The sequence below is a fragment of the Hypanus sabinus genome, unplaced genomic scaffold, assembly GCF_030144855.1.
Source record: "Hypanus sabinus isolate sHypSab1 unplaced genomic scaffold, sHypSab1.hap1 scaffold_503, whole genome shotgun sequence".
Lineage (NCBI taxonomy): Eukaryota > Metazoa > Chordata > Chondrichthyes > Myliobatiformes > Dasyatidae > Hypanus > Hypanus sabinus.
In genome coordinates, this window is record NW_026781370.1 from 347,635 (window position 1) to 357,852 (window position 10,218).

Sequence of the window (10,218 nt, forward strand, 5' to 3'; positions counted from 1 at the left end):
TACGAAGAATTCCACACACATTCCACGCTGGGTAAACGAAATAACAGTCGCCAAAGATCTTATCCGTCGATTAGCTCCGAAATCCACTTAGAAATATCACCAGGTGACAGTCACAGGAATATCGTCTTCAAGTGATTACCACAGAACACCCCGATTCCAGGTAAGGACCAACAAAAGTAATACCACAGGATACTCCAGCAAATCCACACATATGGATGATACGAACTGACAGTCACACATCCGTTGTGCACTGCGTGCCGATGAACAGATCAACCCAACCTTTTGGGCATGGAAGAGTTGCAGTCTATAGCAGTCACACGCTGAAGTTCCAACAGCTTGTCTCCCTCTCCCTCTCCCGCTCCCGCAGCTTGTGTCTGACGTCACAGCCCCGCCTCACTCAGGCACTTAAAGCGACACTCACAGTAAATGAACCTGCGGTCTCGTAACACAATGCACCTCTAAAGTCTGACAGCAGACTAACGAGTGAATCTTCGATGGTGCAGAGTCAGAAACCGAAGATTTGCCAGCCTGAGTCGAGGGCTCCAGAGAGAAATGGTGTCCAGAGGAGGAGGACGAATAAGACCAGCACGATGTGGTTAAAAGTGAAAGATTAGAAGCATTTGGAAACTGGTTGATCGAAAAAAAAGGTGGTTAATTTCTGCAAAACACAGGTGGAAATCAACAGATAAGGCAGAAATTTTGGAGAGGAATACATAGAAAATGTTTTCTCAGTATTTCCAGCAACTGCAGAATCTCCTATGTTTTATATCTGCATTTTACTTTGGCATTAGATACACGTTGATATTGAGTATATTGCTTATGGGAGCCGCTTTCTGCGTTAAAACAGCTGCAGATTTTTTCTATACCCAAGATAAAAAAAAATGAGGTCTGGATATTGAAATGGTGCTTGCAGAAATGTTTAATGGCACCGTGATTACCCATAGGGCAATTCGTTAAGAATTTCGCCGGCGCTGAAGCGCCGATGAAATGCGCAGGCGTCAGGCTGAGGACGTCCCTGACTTTCACGCATGCGCGCAGTGCACAGAAGGCTTTGAAAATGTCGGTTGTAGGTAAGAGCGATTAATTGTGTTTTTATCTTAAATACCGACTTCAGGATAATTCCTCTGAATTTCGGACACCGTGGGCAGCAATCCCGGGACAATCCTGCCCTCTTCCCTCTCTCTCAGCTCCACGATCCGTATACGGGCCCCGGGGAGCTTCCGGCTGATGAGGGAATGGGAACCGATGGATCTCTCAGACAGAGCTGAGCTCCAGCTATCTAAATGCAAGGATTAGGAACTCGGAGAAAGGGAACAAAATCTTTTACATCACAAGTTGAGAAAATCGCCTTTGTTCTACCTCCAATTACTAACAAGAGAAAATCTGCAGATGCTGGAAATCCAAACAATACACACAAAATGCCGGTGGAACTCACCATTCGTACTCTTTTCCATAGATGCTGCCTGGCCTGCTGAGCTCCTCCAGTATTTTGTGTGTGTTGCTTCCTTTACCTCCTCTTGCTCTGGACTTTTCTACCGGTGAGAACATGTTTTGTCCCATTCTCTCTGGGTTCGCAATGATATCAAACACCTTTGCCCTGGGCAACAAGTAGCTTTCACATCAGAAATGTGCCAGACTCCAGTGAGACAGACTACTGCCCTTCCCTTCATATTCATTGGCATTGCCATCACTGTGTTCACCACCGTCAATCATTGGGGACGGGTTCAGGGGGAATATATATGTAGAACACAGAAACTAGTGATGCCTGTTTGCATTTTGGTGATGCAAAAGTTGCTGGAGAATTTGCAAGTGGGAAGAAGTGGAGTGATATTTGGAAATCTGACTTCTTAAAGCGTAATTTAGCAAGCAAACCACATATGGACAATGTGCAAAAGCTTTGGTGAGAAACTCCTGCATTTCCTGTTACAGGCCTGCTACATAGGTTGTGTGAGAGTGCAGATGAACTCGATCAAACCCAGAGGAGATCGAAGTTCCTATTGACAGTGATTTGCTAGCTGTCACTGGGTAAAAAATACACAGTCCCAAGATTTATCTGCACACTGGTTATTACAAATTAGAGGGGTATTCGAGGGAAGGAGGGGAGACCTGCAGTGTCCCTGATGCCCTCCCCTACAAGATGTGCATCCAGCTGCAACTTGTAACCCTGCACTTCAATGAGCTGCTTGAAATGGGTGAATTCCATATCATCCAGCAGTTGGAGGGGGTGATAGATATGACATGAAGAGAGGTGAGTTACTCCCAAGGTGCAGGACACAGGAAATGGGTGAGAGTCAGGAAGGGGAATGAGGTTAAATAGGCAACGCAGAGTACTCTTGTGGCCATTTCACACAACAACAGGCGGACCACTTCAGAAGCTGTGGGGGGAATTACCTGGCAGAGGAAAGTCAAAAGACTGATAGGGGTTTCGTTAGTTAGAGGAACAGAACAAGAGGGGACAAATATCCTAGTGGTAAGACTTGCTAGTGATAGTGAGCAGGGGAGGGGGTGATGTGGTTAAAATAAGTTGTAGGGGGAATGGGAGCCAGAATGACAGAACAGATAGTGGAGAGGGTGAATTGATTTGACTTTATTAGATACATATTTCATAAACATGAGGAGTAGAAATATATACCTTACATCATCTAAATGTGCAATGTGTAATTTATAGTAATTTATAATAGATAGTTTGTACATAGGACAGTCAATATAACATCGAAATGCAATTGTATCAGCATGAATTAATCAGTCTGATGACCTGGTGGAAGATGACGTGCCAAAGACTGTTGGTCCTTTTGCTGTGGTACCGTTTCCTGGATGGTAGCAGCAGGAACAGTTTGTGGTTCTGGTGAATTGGGCCTGTTTGTCCCCGATATTCGTTGGGCCCTTTTTACACACCTGTCTGTGTAAATGTACTGAATCATGGAAAGTAGATTGTGCAATGTATAATTTCCTTGTTTATATTTAGAGACATTTTTTGGTGTATAAAATGATGAGGGGTATTGAGCGTGTGAGTGGCCAGAGGAGTGTTTTTTTCCCCCAGGGTTGAAATGGTTAATGCCACTTTTCCACACTCCCATAGATCCTTTGTCCATCTCCTGAGTAAATAGAGATGGAAAAATATTTAAGATCTCCCCCATCTGCTTTGTTTCCACACGTGGATTGCCATTCTGGTCTTCCAGAGGACCAACTTTGTGCCTTGCAATCCTTTTGCTCTTAATCTATCACTAGAATCCCTGAGGATTATCCTTCGCCTTTTCTGTGACGGCAACCTCATGCCATCTTTTAACCATCCTGATTGATTTCTTATGTGTTCTCTTGCATTTCTTATACTCCATAAGAAACTGACTGCCTATCCCTGTTATGCAATTCCATTTTGTGCTTTACCAGGGTCTCAATATCTCGTACAATCCAAGTTTCCCTACAGTTTCTATCTTTACCTTTTATTCTGACATACCCGCTTACTACTTTCAAAATTTCGCTTTGAAGCCTCCCATTTACCAAGCACACCTTTGCCATAAAGCAGCCTGTCCCAGTCCACAGTTGCCAGATCCTAGTGTTGATCCATGCCCTGAACACATCCGCCTTTCCTACACTCCTCCTTGTACTGAAATATACTGGGCTCAGCATATTCACTGCACCATGCTCAACTTTTTCATTCCTGACTTTGTCTGAGGCCTGAACAACATCTGTCTCCACAATCTCTCCACTCTCTGTTCTGTTATTCAGGCTCCCATTCCCCCTGCAACTTTCGTTCAACCCTCCTTACCCCCACCTCCCTCCATGCAGATCTATCACCCCTTTGGCTTTCCTCTCCCTGATCAATAAAAAGGAGGTGCATACCAGGTACAGGCAGATAGGAACAAATGGGGTACTTATGAAATACAGGAAATTCAAGTGAACACTTATGAAAGAAATAAAGGCATGAGGTTGCCCCAGTAGACAAGGTGAAGGAGAATCCTCAGGGATTCTGCAGATATGTTAAGAGTAAAAAGATTGCAAGGGAAAAAATTAATTCTCTGGAAGATCAGAATGGTAATCCATATAAAGGGATAACATAGACTTGGGGAGATTTTTTTTGCATCCGTATTTACTCAAGAGATGAACACAGAGTCTATAGAAGTGAGGCAAAGCTGCATCAACTTCATGGACCCTGTACAGATTACAGAGGTGGAGGGGTTTGCTGTCTTGAGGCAAATTAGCATGGATCAATCCCCAGGGCCTGACAAGTTGTTCACTAGGACCCTGCGGAAGACAAGTGCAGAAATTATCAGGGCCTAAGCACAGATATTGAAATCATCCTTAGTGACAGGTGAGGTACTGGAGGATTGGAGGACAGGCATTGTTGTTCTGCTGTTCAAGAAAGGCTGTAAAAATAAACTAGGAAATTATATGTTGGTGAGCTTGACATCAGAACTGGGAAAGTTATTGGAATGTTGGTGCAGGAACCAGATATATACTGTAAGTATTTGGATAGGTGTGGACTGATAAAGTATAGACAGCATCGCTCTAGCCAAACTTATCGAGTCTCTCGAGGAAGTTATCAGGTAAGTGGATGAAGGCAAGGCAGTGGATGTTGTCTACATGGACTTTAGCAAGGCACTTGACAAAGTCTCATATGGGAGGTTGGTCAAGAAGGTTCAGTCACTCAGCATTCAAGATGAGACAGTAAATTGGATGAGACACTGTCCTTGGGAGAAGCCAGAGTGTGGTAGCAGATGGTTGCCTCTCTGACTGGAGGCCTGTGACTATTGGTGAGCCACAGGGATCAGTGCTGGATCTGTTGTTGTTTGTCATCTGTATCAGTAATCTGGATAATAAGATGGTTAGGGATCAGCAAATTTGCGGATGAAACCGAGACTGGGGATTCAGCGGACTGTGAGAAGACTATCATGGCTTGTAGTGCGAACTGGACCAGGTGGAAATATGGCTTGAGAAATGGAAAACAGAATTCAATGCAGACAAGTGTGAGGTGTTGCATGTTGGTAGGACCTACCAAGGGAGGTCTTTCACAGTGACTGGTCGGGCACGGAGGAGTGTTGTAGAAGAAAGGGATCTGGGAATACAGGTCCTTAATTAACTGAAATTGGTATCACAGTTAGATAGAGACGGAAAAAAAGATTTCAGCCCAATGGCCTTCATGAATCAAAGTACTGACAACAATAGATGGATTTTATGTACACTTGTTGAAATCATTGGTGAGGCCTAATTTAGAGTATTGTGTGCAGTTTTGGTCACCTGCCTACAGGAAAGCTGTAAAAGAGGTTCAGAGAGTTCAGAGAAAATTCACAATAAAGTTGCTAGATCTGTAGGACTTGGGTTATAAGGAAAGATTAAACAGGTCCAGACTTTATTCCTTGGAATGTAGAAGATTGAGGTGAGATTTGATTGTGATAGAGGGGCATAGATAGTGTTAATGCAAGCTGGCTTTCTCCACTGAGATTGGGTGGGACTACAATCAGAGGCCATGGGTTAAGGATGAAAGGTGAAATGTTAAGGGGAACATGCGGGGAAACTGCTTCACACAGACAGTCATCCGGGTGTGGAATGAGCAGCCAGCACAAGTGGTGCATGCGAGCTCAATTTCAACATTTAAGAGGTTTGTGTAGAAACCTGGATGGTAAGGGTATGGGAAAGGGCAATTTAAATAGTTCAGCATAAACTGGATGGCCCAAAGTACCTGTGTCTGTGTTGTAATTTTCTATGACTGTGACAAGAACCTGAAATAATACAAAAATTCACTCCAAATCCTTTTTAACAGACTTAAGTTGAACCTCATTGTAACAGTGTGATACCAGATCAAACCTTGGCAACTCAAGTAATTTCAACGGAAGTATTGTCCTAAACGCATTGATGGATTTTGCAAATCTTTTTACAGGTTAAAAACGAGAAGGAGTTTGTCTCCAGGAAGCTCAAACATGACACGCCAGTTTTGTTGTCTCTGTCTATATATTTCAGAAGTGGAGCAAGGGATTCAACCAACCATCCTTCCTGTTCAGACTGTGGGGAGGGATTCACTCGGTTAACTGACCAACTGGCACACCCGTCATTTTACACAGGAGAAAGGCCGTTCACCTTCTCAGACAGTGGGAATGGATTCACTCGGTCATCTCAACTGAAGGTACATTAACAAGTTCACACTGGGCAAGGCCATTCACCTGTTCTGTGGGTGACAAAGGATTCACTCAGTATTCCCACCTGTGGACACACCAGTCAGTTCACACCAGGCAGAGGCTGGTCATCTGCTGAATTTCTGGGAAAAGATTCACTCAGTCATCTGACTTAATGGCTCACCAGCGAGTTCACACCAGGGAGCGGCCATTCACCTGCTCATTCTGTGGGAAGAGATTCATTAAATCATCCCACCTGCTGAGTCATCAGCGAGTTCACACTGGGGAGAAGCCGTTCGCCTGCTCAGAATGTGGGAAGGGATTCACTGAGTTATCCAACCTACAGAATCATCAGCGAGTCCACACTGGGGAGAAGCCATTCACCTGCTCAGAATGTGGGAAGGGATTCAGTCAGTCATCCCACCTGCAGAGACACCAGCGAGTTCACACTAGGGAGAAGCCGTTCACCTGCTCAGAATGTGGGAAGAGCTTCACTCACTTATGCAACCTACAGAATCATCGGCCAGTTCACACTGGGGAGAGGACATTCCCCTGCTCAGAATGTGGGAAGGGATTTACTCAGTCATCCAGCCTACTGAGTCATCAGCGAGTTCACACAGGGGAGAGGCCCTTCACCTGCTCAGAATGTGGGAAGGGATTCACTCAGTCATCCCATCTGAAGGTTCATCAGCGAGTTCACACTGGGGAGAAGCCGTTCACCTGCTCAGTCTGTGGAAAGGGATTCACTGATTCATCCACCCGGCAGAAACATCAGCGAGTTCACACTGGGGAGAAGTCATTCACCTGCTCAGAATGTGGGAAGGGATTCACGGATTCATCCTGCCTACTGGTACATCATCGAGTTCACACCGGGGAGAAGCCGTTCACCTGCTCAGAATGTGGGAAGGGATTCACTCAGTCATCCCACCTGCAGAGACATCAGCGAGTTCACACTGGGGAGAAGCCCTTCACCTGCTCAGAATGTGGGAAGAGATTCACTCAATCTTCCACCCTACAGGCACACCAGCGAATTCACACTGGGGAGAAGCCGTTCACTTGCTCAGTCTGTGGGAAACGATTCACTCTGTCATTCCAACTACTGAAACACCAGCGAGTTCACACAGGGGAAAGGCCATTCGCCTGCTCAAAATGTGGGAAGGGATTCACTCAGTCGTCCCAACTACTGGCTCACCAGTCAGTTCACAATGGGGAGTGGCCATAGTTATGAATCCCTGGGTCTCGTTTGCTGTGGACTGTCATTTTAAAAGAGATCAAGAGATTAAGAAGGTGGATCAGTCTGACTTGCAGCTTGTTTACATCACTCGCAGCTTGTTTAGTTTTAACCGAGGACACAGACACTCAGAGTCAGACGGAGACGAACTAGGGAAAACTGAAGGATCGAAACAAGGGAACTAGTGGCCAAGGGTCACTGTTTGGAACTTTTCTATGCACACAACGGTGGGTTAATTATCGATTCACCGTACATCGAATGTGTAGTTGTCACCTCGTTTGATCCATAGGAGTGGATCTGATTTGGGGTGTCCTGTGAAAACCACTGATGTGTTAACCCTTGCCTGGGTGTGGTGTGGTAATTCACTTGAAGACGAAACCCCTTGTGACAAGTCACTTTCGGTGATAAATCGTATGAGAGTTTGGAACGACAACAAATAAAATCTACAGCGACTGTTCTCTCGTTTTTCCACCATGGAACCTGTGGAATTCGACATAATTGCTTTCTCTCAACATTTACCCTGGATTACAAATATCTCTCTCATCACCTATTCCATGGATGAACTGCACTTTCATACTTTACCATCCCAATACTCCAAGCCTTGTTTCCCCCGAGCTCAATAGTTTGGGAGTTTTATTTAAACACATATATACACATAACACTGTTAACTTTTGTTTATCTTGCATTAGTTACTATATTACAAGTAGATTCTAATACAGATAGTTTTAAGATCAAAAACAGACTCCAGGTATAGTCTATTGCTGCTGGTTCGTTTCTAAAACGTTATGATTCGTAACAAAATTGGGGCCTGCATCCAGTATATGAACAGATTTGGGGGTGTATTCATTAATTATCAATTTCATCCCTTTTCATTTATTGGTGTGTGGAAAATCAGCAGCAATGGATGCTGACCAGCCTCTGAGGCATTAGAGGACGCCAGAAGGATTGAGTTGTTGAGCCTTGCTAGAAGGGTAAAACTTGCTAAAGTGAAATTGACAATGAGGAGGGCACAGATGCAGAGGATAATAGCTGAACATTATGAATTTGGGGGTGTGTTTAAAGTGGAGGAGTTGGAGGTGTTTCCTGAAAGTAAACCTAGTGAGCTTGAGCTCCAGTACAAGTGAGAAAAATTAAACTGGAGGCTGCGGAAAGGCAGAGGCAGTTTGAGGCTTGAGAAGCAGAAAAACAGAGAAGAGGCAGAAAAATAGAGGGAGGAAACAGAAAGACAGAGACTGTTCGAGCTGGAAAAGATAAAGAGGTTGCAGCAAAGGAGTCCAGCGTTTTTCTCTGGTGATAAATTTGAGGCCAATTGGGAAGTTAAATTGGTCCCTCAATTTGACGAGGCCGAGATTGATAAATACTTGCAGCATTTTGAAAAAGTTGCTCAGAGTTTAAAGTGGCCAGAAGAGGTTTGGACTATTCTCTTACAAAGTGTAATTCAGGGGAAGGCTCAGCAAGCCTATTCTGCTTTGATTGTTGATGAAGCAGCTGATTGTGACATAGTGAAACAGGCTGTGCTCAAAGCTTACGAGTTTGTCCCAGAATCATACAGGCAAAAGTTTAGAAATTTGAGGAAATCTGTGAACCAGACTTTTATGGATTTTGCTTATGAGAAGTCTGTGTGTTTTGACCGCTGGTGCACATATAAAAATGTGAATGATAATTTTAACAGCTTGAAAGAATTGGTTTTAATTGAGGAATTCTAAAGGTGCGTCCCTGATGACACAAAGACATATTTAGATGAAAAAGATGCTGCCACTTTGCAGGACTCTGCTTGATTAGCAGATGAGTTTGCTCTAACTCATAAGGTTAAATTTATCCTGAATAACAGCTTCCAAAAGAGTAGCAGGGATCACCAGGGTAAACCAGAAATTAAAGCTGGGACTAGTGACAAGAGTAAGGATGAAGGGAAACAGTTGAAGGAGAAATACTCTGGTCTTACTTGTTACTATTGTAAGAAAGCTGGTCATGTGATGGCTGATTGTTCTGTCCTGAAGATGGAAAAGGAAAAGGAGGCAGTCCCGAATGCCTGTGATCAGTCTGTTGAAGCACCTGTAAACCCACAGGGTTCTGAACATTCTGTTTGCTAAGTTAAGGTCTGAGAGGTCTGACCAAGTTAAGAAGGTGTTCGATCATTTTATGTCAGATGGATTTTTATTAGTAAAGGAAGGGTGAACCATATTTCCAGTGAAAATTTTTCGAGATACTGCGGCTTCTCAGTCACTTATATTAGACAGCGTTCTAAAGATTGGTGATGAGACTAACACTGGTGAGGTAAATCTTATTAAAGGCATTGGGGGTGGCATGGTTTCCGTGCCATTGCACAAGGTAACTTTACAGTCAGGGTTGGTTTCGGGACCTGTTAAGATCGGATTATGCTCCAGTTTACCGGTGGAAGATGTTACTTCGCTGTTCGGGAATGACCTGGCCGATGGTAAAGTTGTTCCTGCAGTGCTGTTGACAACTAACCAACCAGTGAAGACCCACAGATGGATTTTAACATTTATCCTTCCTGCACAGGAACTCGAAGTATGGCTAAAATGTCTGCCGATGCGGGAGAGCTTACAGCAGAACAGAACCAAGACCCTGAGATTGAAGCTTTAAAAGAAACAGCTCCCGCAGATGATGAGATTAAGAAAGTGCCAGCAGGGTATTATTTCAAGGATGGTGTGTTAATGCGGAAGTGGAGGCCACCTGCTATGCCAGCGAGTGAGGAATGGGCAATTGTTCACCAAGTTATAGTTCCTTAAGTTTATAGGGCTGAAATTTTAACTTTGGCCCACAGTATACCCTTAGGTGGCCATTTTGGAGTGAGTAAAACGGTAAACAGGATTACGAAATAATTCTACTGGCCTAATCTGTGGAAAGATGTTATGAGCT

The 10,218-nt window shown here is 44.2% G+C and overlaps 1 protein-coding gene across 2 annotated transcripts; it reads left to right on the forward strand.

Moving 5' to 3' along the window:
• The first annotated feature begins 1,021 nt into the window (after positions 1–1,021).
• LOC132389212 (zinc finger protein 235-like) lies at positions 1,022–9,543 on the forward strand. 2 transcript variants are annotated; one of them, XM_059961675.1, is made up of 2 exons: positions 1,022–1,070; positions 5,876–9,543. In XM_059961675.1, the coding sequence occupies exon 2, from the start codon at positions 6,283–6,285 to the stop codon at positions 7,327–7,329; it is 1,047 nt and encodes a 348-aa protein (XP_059817658.1). In that variant the 5' UTR covers positions 1,022–1,070; positions 5,876–6,282; the 3' UTR covers positions 7,330–9,543. The 2 variants fall into 2 exon arrangements, with proteins under 2 accessions (XP_059817658.1, XP_059817659.1); XM_059961676.1 differs by lacking the exon at positions 1,022–1,070 and adding an exon at positions 1,267–1,538.
• The last annotated feature ends 675 nt before the right edge of the window (positions 9,544–10,218 follow it).